Here is a 17,309-nt window from a genome sequence, read left to right as displayed (position 1 = left end):
CCACTCAGGGTCCCAGGGTCATGGGATTGAGCCCCACATTGGGCTCCCTGCTCAGTGGGGAGTCTGCTTCTCCCTCTGCCTCTTCACTCCCGCCCCCCACTCATGCTCGAGCTTGCTCTCTCTCAAATAAATAAATAAAATCTTAAAAAAAAAAAAAAGGAATCCTAAGCATAGGGAGCGCTAGTCTTTTATAATGAGCTGCAAGCAAACCTGCCCAGCTGTGGCCCGGGAGAACATGTTATCTTTATTATACTGGACAGTAAAGAAACCTCCCTCTACTCTGGAAGGAAACACTACCTCTGTTGTCCAAGGCTGTTGACTATACACACATCCTTGAAAAGAGTCTGAAACAGAAGCTGTCATTACCTTTGTTCTCAAGAGGTGCAGAATCATGAAGAGTCCCTTGGAGAACTGTCTCCCAACAATAATCAGAGAATGCAGATTATAACATTTAGATATAACTTGACACTGGTCAGTTTGGCAACAAGTTAACATCTACAAATATTAGTATTAGGATGTGGAGCAACAAGAACACTCATACTTTGCTGATGGGAGTGTCAACTGTCATAACCACTTTGGAGATCACTTTGGCAAAATCTAGTGAAACTGAAGGTACACATACCCTGCAAGCCAACAATTCCACTTCTGTTTATATAACCTAGAAATACTCCTGGACATGTATGTAATGAGACGTGATTAAGAAGCATTTATTGTAATAAACAAATTAAAAAATTTGTTTTATTAGCCTTTATATTCCTCTATATACCATACTTAAAATATTTGATTAAAATTACATATACATATATATACACACCTATATACATATATACATATTTTATGTTATCAAATGCCTTTGAAAGGTGTACCATTAAAAATGTACATACACAATGCAGTATACAGGGAAAGTAATCTGTAGGCTCCTTCTATAAGCAGCCCTCTAAAATAGGGCTTGTTGGGGCACCTGGGTGGCTCAGTTGGTTAAGCGTCTGACTCTTGATTTTTAGCTCAGATCATAATCTCAGGGTCATGAGATCAAGCCCCACGTCAGGCTCCACACTCAGTAAGGAGTCTGCTTGATATTCTCTCTCTCCCTCTCCCTCTGCACCTCCCCTGCTTGTGCATGCACACGCGCGCTCTCACTCTCTCAAATAAATAACTAAATAACTTTTTTAAAAATAGGGCTTTGGTTTCCCTATTTTAGGAAACCAAAACTCAAAGAAGTTAATAAACTTACCCAAGGGAGCCGGAAATTCAAACCCACATCTCTAGATTTCCTAGGAAACGAGAGAAAAGCAAATCCCTTCCCGTGCCTCCTTCCACAGCACTCATCGCTCACTCCTCAAACACGTTTATGTGATAATTCTGTCATTTAGCTCCTCTAATATCACCAAGAGCTAGCTATTCTAAACCCTGATTTTCGACCCAGAAAAAAACCTTTCTTAGCCACATCCACAGTTGTGATGGCAATGTGGGACAACCAGGCATAAGTCAGACAATCACAGATAATCAGAAAGGGGAAAGAAGAAAATTCACAATGATTATGAGGCTTTCAGTGCAAAATTCAGGGCTACCCCTTTTTTCTGTTGTCTGATTTCAAAAAGCAAACTTCTTTTTGCTCCAGAATATTTGCCATGAGGTCCAGAGTTCATTGCTCTGCTTAGAGAGACAACGCTGCTAGTGTATCCACGTGCTCTGCTAACTCACTTCTGACTTACATCCCTTCATTTCTTGTTTCATCCACTCATTCAGATATTTCTAGCATCTTCTCTATGGTGTGTGTTGAGCTTCCCTTCCATTTCTCATCCAGAAACTGTAGAAACAGCTAAGCCAGACTGAATGCGCCCTTGAGAATGTAGACGAGTCACTCTGTCACCCCTAGTTAACCATTAGGGGTGAATGCCTCTGTGGAGGTGGGAATGTGTCCGTTGAAGCTTGACGTATGCAAAATGCATTTCTAGATAGCAACAGGATTGGAATTTTCCAAAGGTCTTCCTGACTGGCTTCAAAGTAAGCTATATTTTATTTATGTACTATATGGAAAAAATCTCTAAGATACATCATTAAGTGAAAGGATTAAGGTGCAGAACAGTGTATATAGTGTGCCACCATAAAGATATCTGCACATATTTGCTAGTAACTGCGTAAGACATCTCTGGAAGGCTACATGAAAAGCCAGTGTTGGTTGCCTGAGGGAAGAGGAATTGCAGGGCTAGAATACAAGCATAGGATAAAAAGATTTTCCTAGAAGCCCTTTAATAACTTCTCTATTTGGAGATTATTTATATATATGGAAGAGACATTGAGTGTTAATTGATAAATTTGTCTGAAAATTAATTTTAAATTATTTAAAATCACAATATTATAGGCTGTATTAGTACTGTGAATATGACTTACTTTCTTAATTAATTACTTAATTAATTTCATTCATTCAACAACTATTTTTGAGCACCTACTATTTGCTAGATAAAATACACCAAAAATCCTCTTTTTTTTTTTTTTTTTAAAGATTTTATTTATTTATTTGAGAGAGAGAATGAGATAGAGCATGAGAGGGGGAGGGTCAGAGGGAGAAGCAGGCTCCCCGCTGAGCAGGGAGCCCGATGCGGGACTCGATCCCGGGACTCCAGGATCATGACCTGAGCCGAAGGCAGTCGCTTAACCAACTGAGCCACCCAGGCGCCCCCAAAAATCCTCTTTTAAAGGTGAAGGGATGTCCCCAGACTTTAGGTGTCTTGAACTCCCACCCAATATGCAAGGATGAGACAACCATAATGGTAATTGTGTGAGCTAACGCTGCATCTAAACTGGGAAAACTATGGGCTTGGGTTTCAATGGCACCAAACCCTGGAAATGATGCTTCCTGAATGAGAAATAATGAGGCATTGGAACTCAGACCCTGCACATAAACCAGGACACTCAAAGGGCTACACCCTCAGTTTAAAAAAAAATTGGGGCTCCTGGGTGGCTCAGTTGGTTGATCATCTGCCTTCGGCCCCGTGTCAGGCTCCTTGCTAAGCGCAAATCGTGCTTCTCCCTCTCCTCCCAGCTAGTGCTCGTTCCTGCTGTCTGTTGCTATCTCTGTCTCTCTCTCTTTCAAATAAAGAAATAAAATCTTTTTTTTTTAAGATTTTTTTATTTATTCATTTGACAGAGAGAGACACAGCGAGAGAGGGGACACAAGCAGGGGGAGTGGGAGAGGGAGAAGCAGGCTTCCTGCTGAGCAGGGAGCCCGATGCGGGGCTCGATCCCAGGACCCCACAACCTGGGGCTCGATCCCAGGACCCCGGGATCACGACCTGAGCTGAGGGCAGATGCTTAACAACTGAGCCACCCAGGCGCCCTAATGATCTGATTCTTGATCTGTGTGCTAGTTAGTTATATGGATAATTTCATCTTAAGAAAATTTGTCCTCTTCAGTATTTAATTTATATGTACTCTAATAAAACGTTTACACACAAAAAAGCCTCCAAACCCAGGTAGATATAAGGTGGTGGTGGTACTGTTTTCATATACATAATCTCTTAACCTTTCCAACAGATTTCTGAGCTAGGTCTTGTTTTCTACATTTGCAAATGAAAAGCTGAAGTCGGGCGGGGCCAAGTGACCTTGACAGGGTAATACAGGTTGTCGCAGCAGAGCCAAGACCCTTGTCCAGGTCTCCTGATTCCACTTCCAGTCCTGTTTTCATAATTTCATAAATAATTACAGCCCTGGTATCCTTTTAAAGCAGACATTATTTTCTGGAAGATAATCTTTTATAGAAATAAATTAAAATCCTTTAGCATTGGTCACCTTAGAGAGTCAAGGCTATTTTTCAAAACTGTACTTTATCCATATCTGTGTCCCTCCATGTGCTTTTAGATTCTTATTTCTGTTCACTGAGAGTTTTGACATTAATAAAAATTATCTCTGATTCAGGAATCCTGCCCAAAATTGATCTAGTAAAACAACCTCTATTTCTGTCTCTCAGATTATATTATTCATTGCAGAAAGAACAAAACAAATACCATGTATATTATAATCAAAATAATTAAACACTAAAATAATATCATTAGTTAAGAGGTTTTGACATTACAAATATATAAAACTAAAATATTCTGACAACTCAGGAATATTTCATGAAATTAAGATTTTAAGTTCAATTAATAATCAGTTATAGGAGTGATTCTTTTTTTTAGGAGTGATTTATTTTTAATTAAGATTTTTTACTAGGTCACTAGACTTCTGCCAGTTTTTAAGGTCATCAAAGCAGAGTTGGGTATGTAATAATAATAATAACCATTTATTAAACACTGTGTGCTAGGGAATCTGCTGGACATATTTTACCCATTTAGTCACTTAGTATTGTTTAACCTTTTTTATTTACTAGGTACTCCGTAGCTATTTTTTTATTTGATTTTAGGACCCTTAACCTATTTTTGTAACTTGAATAAAACTCTTAGTTAAATCCAGTAAGTACAGACTATGTTGGGGATATCTTAGGGGCTTAGCTCCTATATTTTATGAATTACAGTTTGGCTTGACAGCTGTCCTTGTGTTGACAGCTCTTCTGATTATAGCAGTTGTCAAACTCCATCCTTAAGCAGGTTGTAAATCCTGGCTTCTTCCGATTAAAACTGGGTCAGAGCCAATGGCAGGTTAACTAGAGGCCAGTGTTCTACTACTGTATGTCTTCACTAGTTCATTCTAAGTGGGCTTTGCATAGCAGCCTACTAAATCCCTTACTTGCCTCCATTTCACTTTGGTGTTTTTTCATCTTCAGATTTCGGTCCTCCTGTTGTTTTGTGATTAAACCCGGTTCTTGCTGAAGAGTATATTAGTGTAAGTGTGGTCTTCCTTGTAAAAGGCCTGTTAGCCGTCCCCTCCTCTCCCTCCGCTGGGAATACTAACATCCTTGCATCTGCGTCTCCCGGGGGAAATCAAGGCTTTGCCTTGCACGTGCAGTCATGTGATTGCAGAGTGGGCAGGCTTTGTATCCTCATGAGCCCTCGGGCTTCCACGTAAAGGGCCATCTGTTCTGTTCCTTCCACGCTGTTACAGGGCAGTGGGAGGAGGCATTAGAGTGAAAATAAATAAAATAAAAAAAAGAAAGAAATTCATCATCAAAACCCTGAGGATTAATGGAGTCAGAAGGCTCACGGCTCTGAATGAAAATTCATCTTCACCTGCGCCAGTGTCAGGGCTGCCTCTGGGCACTTGACAAATAGAGGTTCCCAGGGTACCATAAATTCAGCAACTGTTCTAATCCCCGTAGACTCGCTCAGGCTTTTCCGAGACAGGCTTATGACTGGTTTTGTATTTCCCAGCACATTGTGGGCACCAATATATCCCCTCACTAATTTGGCAAAATGTTAGCACCCTTCCCATCCCACTCTCATCTTCTTTGCCTTTGTCCGTCTTGAGGGGCTGGGCAGCTCACACATTTCTGAAAGATGGCTCTGCCTTGTGAATTGTGCTTTACTGAAGATGCCAAAGGCAGAGAAATCAATTAACTAATGAGTTTTGAGCAAATACTAAGTTCCCAGCGCTATGCTAGATGGAGAGAATATAACAAAGCGCATAATCAAGTAGCTCACCATCTAAGTGGGGGTACAAAGCATATATTTTTTTCAAAAACCATTTGTTGGGCACCTATCTTTGCCTGTTGGCTCTGTGCTAAACAAACATAATTGATGCCTTCCTCATACCAGGATGAGATTGACCTGTGTAGTGTCCTCCTGTCCTTTAAATTAGTCTTCCTCTTCTCTCTTTCTCTCTCTATTACAACTTCCTGATTGCCTGTGCTCATATCGGTCTTTGCGTAAATCCCAGGCGTTTGTTAGTAAAACTCCTTTTCCTTATGGACAACCTATCCTTCACTCTGAAGTACTGTTCTACAAGCCTGAATTTGCTAATTTTTTCTTTCTTTCTTTTTCTTTCTTTCTTTCTTTCCTTCCTTCCTTCTTCTTTCTTTTCTTTCTCTTTCTTTCTTTCCTTTTTCTTTTTCTTTCTTTCTTTCCTTTTTCTTTCTTTCTTTCTTTCTTTCCTTTTTCTTTCTTTTCTTTCTTTCTTTCTTTCTTTATTCCTTTCTTTTCTTTTCTTTTCTTTTCTTTCTTTCTTTCTGTAGGCTCCATGCCCAACATGGGGTTGAACTCACAACCCCGAAACCAAGAGTCACATGCTCTATCGACTGAGCCAGCCAGGTGCCCCCTGAACTTCCTAATTTAAACCTCACTTTATAGTTAGACTTGAGCTAAAATTTCATTCACATTTGTTAGGTTAGGGGATTGTTAGATAGCCTCTGTAGCCTTTTCTCAGCTGGTTGGCTGTGGTCCTCTAGATGTGGAACTTAAAAATGTAAGCTCTATTCCTGAGTTAGTACTCATACGTTCTATCATATCTCACTGTTGGGAAAAGTCACTTCACTATATGGCATATGTGAAATTAATGCTGCTTTGTTGAGATGGCCAGCTTAGTGTCTTCAGCTGTGGTACACATCCATTTAGCCTTGCTCTTCATGCTCAGGAGCCTCAAGTGTTGGGTTAGATTTGAGAAGTGTGATCTGACAGTGGTAGTTATTATCCTGTATTACAGATTTATACACTGGGAAATTTATTCCTCTGATACTGCTTTAAAAGTTCCAATTTTAAAACCTAGCCAAGTGTTTCTTACAATAAGTTGAGACTGATAGTTGTGGCAAAAATGTTAACTGATTATTTCTCAAAATATAAATGTCACGGAGCTAGTTCTATGCAGGATAAATATCCTCTTCTCACAAGTACTTGATACTAGGCAATGTGTCTTTAACTTTGTTATATTTTATAAAAGACTGCCTTCCATTGGAATCTAATTTGGTGTACAGTGATTCATGGTAAAACCTTTCAGAAATGTAAAATTAAAATGCCCATTATATTATTTGGGGGAGATTATTTTAAATTCTTTAAGGGATATTATAATCTTACATAATTTCTGTTGAATCCTGGGCCTTGGTAAAGATATTCTGTCTCCGCCATCCTCCTGTCTGTGACCTACCATAGCAAAATATGACCTTAGCCCATTAACACCTGTCCCAGGACTGGAATAGGCAATTCTTGCCTTTTCCTACCTTTTCTCCTACTCTCTATTTATTTCTTCATTCATTCATCAAATGCTAATTTAACACTGACAATCCTGGTAGCCTTCCCAGAAATCCCACACCATTGGAGACACAGATAGTGTTCTCAAATGGTCTGACTTCAGCTCAGGGTAAAATTCTGCCCTCCACCTCTAGTCACTTAGAACTACCTCTGAGCCTGCTATTACGGAGTAGAGTTTGGTGCCTAAGTCTGTCAGGTGGGTAATATAAAGGACCGCTAAAACTGTCCCAAGTTTATAACTCATCACAACCTGATTTTGGCTGCTGGCTTTATGCCATTGAATAGCATATAGCAGGGGGCCCAGAGCGGGAAGCAGCCACCAGCCGAATAAAGGGTCAGGGGAGCCAGAGAAACTGTCCTTATCTGAGTAACAACAAAGAGCAAAAGAAGAAATATCACTACTAAATCATCTAAAACCAAACTCCCAGGGCACCTGGGTGACTCAGTCAGTTAAGCATCCTCCTCTTGGTTTCAGCTCAGGCCATGGTCTTGCTGTTGTGGAATTGAGCCCCACGTTGGACTCCATGCTCAGTGCCAAGTCTGCTTCAGATTCTTTCTCCCTCCCATTCTGCCCCTTCCCATTCATGCTCTCTCTCTTTCTCTCTCTCAAATAAATAAAATCTTAAAAAAAAAAATAAAACCAAACTCCCATAGAGTTCTACTTCCACTTGAAATGTAGAAAAGTGCGAGAGAACAGTGCTCCCATGCTACCAAAAAGAAAAGGACAGATAATCTACAAGATCATTAATTTCTTGAACCCGTCAGATAGCAGAGGTTGCATGCCAGCAAAGTAAACTGATTCCAAAGGATAACAAGCCCCTACAAGACACACAAGCTGTTTCACCTTTGATGGAGCACCCAAGGACGAGGCAGCCACCACGATAGACCATATTCTAGGCCATAAAACAAATTTCAACAAATATTTTAAAAATCATACAAAGTTTGCTCTGTGACCACCACAGAATTAAATTAGAAATCAGTAACAGACACATATCTGGAAACCACCCCACCCCCACAGTTGTCAGAAACTTAAACACACTTCTAAGTAACTCATAGGTCAAAGATGAAATTCCAAGGGAAATTACAAAGTATTTTAAATAGTCTATCACAATTTTGGGATGCAGCTAGAGCAGTGTTTAGATGGAAATTAAATGCTTTTATTAGAAAAGAAGAAAGCTCTCAAGTCAATGACCTAAGATTCTACTTTTCAAAAGTTAGAGAAAGAAGTGCAAATTAAGCCCAAGATAAGCATAGGCATAAAATAAGATCAGAGCAGAAATCATTGAAATAGAAAACCAAAAATCAATGAGAAAATCCTTGAAATCATTGAAAACCTTTGAAATGGTTAATAAAACTGACAGACCCCTAGCCAGAGCAATAAAAATAATAATAATAATTTAAAAAAAAGAAACACATTACCAATTTCAGGAATGAAAAGGAGACATCACAGATCATACAGATATTATGAAGCAAATAAAGGGACATTATGAACAACTTCATAGCAATTAGATAACTTAGAGGAAATGGAAACATTTTTTAAATAACACAAACTCAAAAGAAATTGATAACCTAGGTAGCCTTATATCTATAAAAGACATTGAATTTGTAGCAAAAAACTTTTCCACAATAAAATCTCCAGGCCCTGATTGCTTCACTGGTGAATTCTACTAAATGTTTAAGAAAGAAATAAAACTAATTCTACATATCAACTCTTTCAGAAAATAAAAGATGCTGTCCAACTCATTCTATGAGGCTGACATTACCCTAATACCAAAACCAGAAAAAGACTCTGGAGGAAAAGAAAACTTCAGGACAATATCTCCCATACATATAGATGCAAACATCTTTTTTTGAAATTAATTAATTAATTTGAGAGAGAGAGAACATGAGTAGTGGGGAGAGACAGAGGGAGAGAGAGAATCTCAAGCAGATTCCCTCCTGATTTTGGAGCCCAACACCGGGTTCCATCTCATGACCCTGGACTTGAAACCAAGACTTGGACACTCAGCTAAGCCACCCAGGCGCCCCAATGCAAACCTCTTTAATAAAATGTTAGCAAAGTCAACCCAGCAATATACAAAAAGAGTAACAAATAATACTCAAATATCTTTATCCCAGGAATGCAAGGTTGGTTCAGCACTTGAAAATCATTGTATTTCACCATATCAACAGATGAAAACCAAAACAAAACACATGATCATCTCCATCTGTGTAGAAAAAACAGTTGACAAAATTCAACTTCCCTTCATGATTAAAAAAAATAAAAATGCAGCAAAATAGGAATAGAAAGGAACTTCCTCAATCTGAAGTAATTGATAGCTAACATCATTTTTTTAAAGATTTTATTTATTTATTCATGAGAGACCGAGAGAGAGGCAGAGGGAGAAGCGGGATCCCCGAGGAGCAGGGAGCCGGATGTGGGGCTTGATCCCAGGACCCCAGGATCATGACCTGAGCTGAAGGCAGACGCTTAACTGACTGAGCCACCCAGGTGCCCCATAGCTAACATCATTCTTAATTGTGAAAGGTTGAATGCTTTTCTTCTGACTGGGAACAAGGCAGAGATGTCCACTCTCTCCCCTTTGATTCAACATCATACTAGAAGTTCTAGCCAGTGCTTTAAGGCAAAAGAAAGAAGTAAAAGGCAGTTGGATTTAGAAGGAAGAAATAAAACTTCCTTTATTCAGAGATGACATGACACCTATGTAGAAGACCCCAAAGAATCTATTTTTTAAAAAGCTGTTAGAATTAATGAGTTCAGCAAGTTTGCAGGATAAAAAATCAATTTACAAAAATCAAAAAGCTCCTATACATTGGTAAGGAACAATTGGAAATTGAAAGTTAAAACCACAAGGTCAGTATACAGATATCAGTTGTTTTCTGTTATACTTGCAATGAACCAATTAGATACTGAAATTTTTATTTATTTATTTATTTATTTATTTATTTATTTATTTTAAGATTTTATTTATTCATTTGAGACACAGAGATAGAGAGAGAGCACGAGCAGGGGGAGAGGCAGAGGCAGAGGGAGAAGCAGGCTCCCCGCTTAGCCAGGAGCCCGATGTGGGGCTCGATCCCAGGACCTTGGGATCATGACCTGAGCTGAAGGCAGACACTTAACCATCTGAGCCACCCAGGCGCCCCGATACTGAAATTTTTAAAAACAGCATTTATAATAGCCTAAGAAAAATTAAAATCCTAAGGATAAATCAAAATAAATGCACAATTTATATGCTTAAAATTCCCAAACAATGCTGAGAGAAGTTAAGGGAAATTTGAGTAAATGGACAGAGACACTGTTGTTCATGGGTCAAAAGACTTAATGTTATGTTGTTAAGCTCTCCATTCTCCCCAAATTGATCTATACGCACTCCCAATCAAAATTCCAACGGGACAGTTGGAAAAAATTTACAAGTTTATTCTAAAAGTTATATGGAAAAGGAAAGGACGCAGATGGAGGACACACCCTTACTTCAGGACTTATTATAAAGTTACAAACATCAAGACAGGGTGCTATTAGTATAAGGATAGGGGTGTAAATCCATGAAACATGATAGATAACCCAGAAATAGACCCATTTACAAGTGCTTTGTTGGTGGGTTAAGACTTTTAGAGCAGTAGTAGGTTCACAGCAAAATTGAGGGAAAGGTACAGAGATTTTCCCTATGCCCCTCACCCCATGGATAGCCTCCCTCTAAAGAACAGATGCTCGCTGTGTGTCTCTCCTTTACTCTCACGCTACCGCCACACTTCACTTCACCTCTGGTCACCGTGTGTGTGAGTTTTTCCTCACAACAAGCAATTCTCTGCAACACCAGCTGGGTGTTCTTCCACTTAATTCAACTCAGACGCTGTCTACCTTTCCCCCAGTCCCACAAGACTACACTTCTGCCTTCAGATGCCAGTCACAAGTCCCAGGTTGTCACCGGCACTTCTGACTGACCATCTACAATTTGGGGTTTCCATGACCCCTTCCTGGGTTCAATAATTTGCTAGAATGGCTCACAGAAATCAAGGAAACACTTAGGTTTACTGGTTTAATTTAAAAGGATATGGTGATACAGAGGAACATCCAGCTAGAAGAGATGCATTAGACAAGACATGGGGGGAGGGGAGCAGGGCTTCCGTGCTATCATCAGTACCACCTTTTAAGTACTTCCATGTGTTCAGTAACCCAGAAGTTCTCTAAAACCCTACTTTGAGGGGTTTTATGGAGGCTTCATTACATAGGCATGATTCGTCATTAACTCAATCTCCAGCCTCTCTCCCCTTCGAGGAGGATGGGAGTTGGGGCTGAAAGTTATAAGCTTCTAATCATGGTTGGGTCTTTTTGGGGACCAGCCCCCTCCCTGAAGCAATCCAGGAGCCCACCAAGAGTCACCTCATTAGAACAAAAGATACGCCTGTCACCTGGGAAATTCCAAGTGATTGAGGAGCTCTGTCAGGAACCAGGGTCAAAGACTAAGCGTTAGAACAAAAGATGCCTTTAGTGCTCCTACACTTAGGAAAGGCCGGGGGTTTTAGGAGCTCTGTGCCAGGAACTGGGGACAGAGACCAATGTATATTTTTTCTGTTGTTTCACACTTTCATTATCAACATCCCTCATCAGAGTGGTATGTTTGTTACAGTTGATGAAACTACATACCATAAAATTATTATCATATCATACTATGTCATAATCACCCGAAATTTACATTATGATTCACTCTTGGCATCATGTATTCTATGGATAAATGTAAAATGATGTGTATCCGTCATTATGATATCATCCAGAGTATTTTCACTGCCCTAAATTAGTCTACTGTGCTCTGCCTGTTTATCCCTCCCTCACCTCCAGCCTCTGGCAACCACTGATCTTTTTACTATTTCCATAGTTTTGCCTTTTCCAGAATGTTCATATTGTTGGAATCATACAGTAGATAACCTTTTCAGATTGGCTTCTCTCAGTAATATTTAAGGTTTCTCCATGTCCTTTGTTAGCTTGATAGCTCATTAGTGTTGAGTAATACATTGTCTGGATGTACCATAGCTTATTTATCCATTCACCTACTAAAGGACATCTTGGTTGCTTCCAAGTTTTGGCAACTATGATTTAAGCTGCTATAAACATTCATGTGCAGATTTTTGAGTGGACATAAGTTTTTAGCTCCTTTGGGTAGATACTAAGGAGCATGTTTGCCGGATCATATGGTAAGGGTATATTTAGTTTCATAAGAAGCCACCACACTGTCTTCCAAATGGCTGTATCCTTTTGCATTCCCACCAGCAATGAGTGAGTTCCTGTTGCTCCACATCCTCACCAGCATTTGGTGTTGCCAGTGTTCCACATTTTGGCCATTCTAATAGGTGTATAAAGGTATCTCAATGTTCTTTTAATTTGCATTTCCCTGATCATATGATGTGGAATACCTTTTCATAAGCTTAATTGCCATATGTATATCTTCTGTGGTGAGATGTCATTTAAGGTCTTTGGCCCAATTTTTAATCCAGTTACTTGTTTTCTTATTGTTGAGCTTTAAGAGTTATTTGTGTATGTTTTTTTAATATTTTATTTATGTATTTGAGGGGCACCTGGTTGACTCAGTTGAGTAAGCATCTGCCTTCAGCTCAGGTCATGATCTCAGGGTCCTGGGATTGACCCCTGCATAGGGCTCCCTGCTTAGTGGGGAGCCTGCTTCTCCCTCTCCCGCTGCCCCTCCCACCTGGCTCATTCTCTCTCTCTTTCTCTCAAATAAATAAATAAAATCTTTTTTTCTTAAGGTTTTATTTATTTGAGAGAGAGAGAGACAGAGAGAGCACAAGTCTCCCAGACTGAAAACATAGGTATCATCTTTGGTTCCTGTAATACTTTTGCCCATTCTTTTTTTTTTTTAAGAGAGTGGGGGGAGGGGCAGAAGGAGAGGAGAGACAGAATCTTAAGGAGGCTTCACGCCCAGCACAGACCCTGACATAGGGCTTGATCTCACAACCCTGAGACCATGAGCTGACCCAAAATCAAGACTCAGACACTTAACCAACTAAGCCACCCAGGCGCCCCTGCCCATTGTTCTTTTGGATTGATTTGTTAATGCTTTTTAGATATTAAGGGTATTCACTCTTGTATGTGTTATATATGTGAATATGTTTCCCAGTTTATGATTTACCTTTATATATCATATTTTGTGTGTGTGTGGTATAGCTGTTTTAAATTTTTATGTGTTCAAATTTATCAATTTTAGGTTTCTTTTTTTTTTTAAGATTTTATTTATTTATTTGACAGAGAGAGAGAGTATAAGTAGGCAGAGAGGCAGGCAGAGGGAGAGGGAGAAGCAGGCTCTCCGCTGAGCAGGGAGCCCGATGCGGGGCTTGATCCCAGGATCCTGGGATCATGACCTGAGCTGAAGGCAGCGCTTGACTGACTGAGCCACCCAGGCGCCCCTCAATTTTAGGTTTCTATGTATTCAGATTTATGAGTAATTTTCTTTATGGTGTCTGGGTTTCATATCAAGTATAGAAAAACTCGGGCCATTTTATTCAGTGAACATTGTGATCACAAGTGGTGGGCCTGTGAGCTTTTCAAAAACCTCTAAAACTATTTGAAACCTGAAATAAAATATTTTTATTCCGAAAAACAAAAAGAAAATTGCAAAATATAAATAATGTTTAGCTGTAAATATAACATTATATCAGCTTCATTAATTATTAAATTTAGTGTTCACAGGTTTTTTTTACAGTCTATCCAGTACTTTGCTGTGTCCTAACCACATGAATTTCAGTGGCTCTTATTCAGTCCATTCTTTATACTGATTCTGGCTAATTTCAAGCCTCCTAAAATAGTCATAGTCTCCTACATGGTCTACCTGCCACAGATCTTTAGGGCTGTCCAAGTCACTCCTTTTAGAATTTTCATCCTAACACGGAGGCCAAATTATGCCACTCCCTCCTTATAAATGCAAACTTTACTAGAGCACTCGAAACCACACTTCTCAGCATGGCTTAGTATGGCTCTCACAGCCCTGCATGGTTTGACTCAAGTCCACCCTGTCTGCTCTTGACCGTCTGTATCACTTCCCAGAGCCAGCAGACAGTTCTCTCAGTACTCCCTCCATTAGTGGTGTTTTCTCTCCGCAGTGCCTTTCTGTCTCCACTTACCTGGAATTTTACTCTGTCCTTCAGAGCTCAGCTTACATACCACCTACTTGCATTTTTCCTGATCCCTCAACTTCTCCACCACCCGCTCCCCCACCTCTTTGCTTGTATGTGTGTGTGTATGTGTGCACATTGCAATAGTTACTCTTTTGTGTTAAGAGTGTCAGACTTGCATATTAGCCTCCCAGCTATTAGTAAGTTCCACAGAGCAGGAATCTTAATGCATCCTTGATAGGACTGGATAGCATGTACTCAATAAAATGGCCATTGAATCAAACTCCTTACCCTTCTATCTTTCCCTTTTTTTTTTTTTTTTTTGGCCTTTTGTTGTTGCTATTATGTTACATCACCTATGAAAGAGTATGTAAAATGTATATGAAGAATATAAAATATAACTTGAAAAAAAAAAAAAAAAAAAAAAAAAAAAAAAAAGCAACATTGCCAATATCTCTGAAACCTCCTGGGTGTGCTTATCCAATCGCATGGCCTTCCCTCCATCCCCTCTCCCAAGATTAACACTATCCCAAATTTTATAGTAATGATTTCCCTTATCGTTTTACTACATATTTGTGTCTCTGAACAATGATGTTTAGTTTGGTCTATTTTTTTTTTAATTTTGTTTAAGTGGAACCATACTGTATGTATTCTTCTGACTCGCCTCTTTCCTTCAACGTTATGTTCTGGAGGTACACTCGTGTGTAAAAGTATAGTTCATTAATTTTCAGTGTTGTATGGGATTTTATTGAAGAACTAAACAGTTTTATTTTCACATGTTATTCTTAATGGGCATTTGGGTTGTTGACCTTTGGGGTCTATCACGAATAGGAATAGCGCTGCTACACACATTGTTGCAAACGTCTCCTAGAGAACACACGCACGAGTTTCTCTGGAGTGTGTAAGTAGGCGTGGGATGGCTGGGCGCAGGGCCCGCGTGTGTTAGGTTTGACACAAGCTGTTGTCCATAGTGACTGCACGAGTGTGCACTCGGCCGTCCAGAGGGGAGCGTCCCCCGCCCCAGCCCTCTTCCGTACCTTCGTACTGTCTGCTCTTAATTTCCACCTCTCTGCTGGGTGTGAAATGGTATCTCCGAGTTTTAATTTTCATTTCCCTGACTACTAATGTGGTTGTTCATTTTTCATATGTTCATTGCCATTTCTGTTTCATCTTGTATGAAATGCCTGTTTTTGCCTTTAGCCCAGTTGTTTCAGTGCATCTGAATTAATGGATCTTTGTTTCCTTGCTGATCTGCGACGCCAGCGTTGTCATAAATCAGGTTTCCATATATGTGCAAAAACATGGATAGCTCTCTATTCTAGCCCTTTGGTCTGTGTGCCCTTCCTGGGGGCGAAACAGGCCATCTTCATAATGAGTCTCCATATCTATAGGTTCTTGTCCCCTTCCTGTGTCTTATGTGATTTGGGCCATTTGTTATTTTTTTAAATATATAAAAGTTCTGTAGAGGGATGGTCTGATTCCTAGGCCAGCTTTTTTTTTTTCATTTGCAAATTTTAAAGTTTAGTTAGTTACCCATTTAACCCCCTCTTCAAAGACAAAACAAAATCTTTCCTTTCACATTTACATATTTTTAGCCTTTTGACATAACCTACAAACCTATCATTATTCTGATCAAAGTAAAACACATAAACACTATTTTTGTTCTCTCCCTCATCCCATTCTTAAGATAGAGTCTAAAAACCTCACAGGTTTTTTTTTTTAAAGATATTATTTATTTATTTGACAAAGAGAGAGAGAGCACAAGTAGGCAGAGCGGCAGGCAGAGGGAGAAGCAGCCCCCCCCCCCCCCAGTGAGCAGGGAGCCCAATGTGAGCATCCCAGAACCCTGGGATCATGACCTGAGCCGAAGGCAGATGCTTAACCGACTGAGCCACCCGGTGCCCCTAAAAACCTCACAGTTTTAAAAATGTGTTTGTTTGTTTGCTTCTGGGCAACCAAAAAAGGTGAATTTGATTTTCCTAACACTTGAAAATGCACTCTCATGGCCCAGATCTCCTCACGAGGCCCGATCACCCACCGGCTGCTGGCTGCTGCAACATTTCTCATTGTTCAGGATCCCTTCCTGCTCAGCCCTTGCCTTTCCTGCTGGAGTACAGTCATTTCCCTTTGTCTCACGGTAATCTGGTTCTCATATCTGCCCATTTCCCCGTCAGCTGCTGCCTGTGAGTTTCTGGACATCGTGGAGCTGCTGCTGCAGTCTGGCGCCGACCCCGCTCTCAGAGACCAGGACGGCTGCCTGCCGGAGGAGGTGACAGGTTGCAAAGCCGTGTCTTCCGTGTTGCAGCAGCACACGACGGGCAAGGCTTAATCGAAAGACTGGAAAACCACACTCTGTAACATCAGAGAGCGTCAACGATGAAGGAAAACTGCAAAAATAATACTTCTTTTACCACCCGTCTTTGGTATACATTGGCTAATAAAAGCGGTTCTGAGGAACTGGGATTCTGAAGTCTCAGCAGTTCATTCTCCTTGCATCCATGCCAGCAAGTACGGTTCTAGTGATGGACATGTGTCCTGTGCATAATACAATCCAATTCTGCTGAGCGTGCGCGGAAATGTATCACTGTTCTAGAGGGTGGGGCACGGCGGAGACACATCGTATTTCACAATATTAAACTTGGCTGCTCTTTAAAAAAAAAAAAAAAAACCCATACAGAAGCAAAACGTGACCGACAAAGTTGCCTGAAATCCCAGGACGGTAGAGATCAAGTGATCCTGTGGCCTTTTGCACGGCTGGTCTGAATAGGTAGCTAAAATGTCTCTTCTTCTTGGCAGACGGATTGCGAAGATAGAGAAGAAAGAGGGGTGTTAAGAAAAAGCAAGCAAAAGAAAAAGGGTAGAATTTTGTCATAAAAGGGGTCTAGAAATCAGAGGAATAACCAGATTTACTGAAAACCTCAAAATGTTGGGCATTTTAGAATAAGATTCAGCGACCTCACTTCAGGATCAAAGCACAGATTCCAGAGAATTCACTGGTTAGGTCGGGGTTCCTTAAACTCACCTTCACAGAATGGGGAGGGATTTCCCCAGGGCCCTTTTATTTGGCTC

The 17,309-nt window shown here is 40.2% G+C and overlaps 1 protein-coding gene across 1 annotated transcript in view; it reads left to right on the top strand.

The window, feature by feature from the left end:
- The window catches only part of ACBD6 (acyl-CoA binding domain containing 6), a 217,914-nt gene extending 201,211 nt beyond the window's left edge, over positions 1 to 16,703 (top strand). The window contains exon 8 of the mRNA XM_021682563.1: positions 16,415 to 16,703. Coding sequence (XP_021538238.1) covers positions 16,415 to 16,569 — 155 coding nt within the window. The 3' untranslated portion in view covers positions 16,570 to 16,703. The remainder of the gene's footprint in view (positions 1 to 16,414) is intronic.
- The last annotated feature ends 606 nt before the right edge of the window (positions 16,704 to 17,309 follow it).

Source organism: Neomonachus schauinslandi, chromosome 6 (genome assembly GCF_002201575.2).
Source record: "Neomonachus schauinslandi chromosome 6, ASM220157v2, whole genome shotgun sequence".
Classification (NCBI taxonomy): Eukaryota; Metazoa; Chordata; class Mammalia; order Carnivora; family Phocidae; genus Neomonachus; species Neomonachus schauinslandi.
The sequence above is the reverse complement of the archived record's forward strand: the minus strand, read 5'-3'. Positions and strand labels throughout refer to the sequence as shown.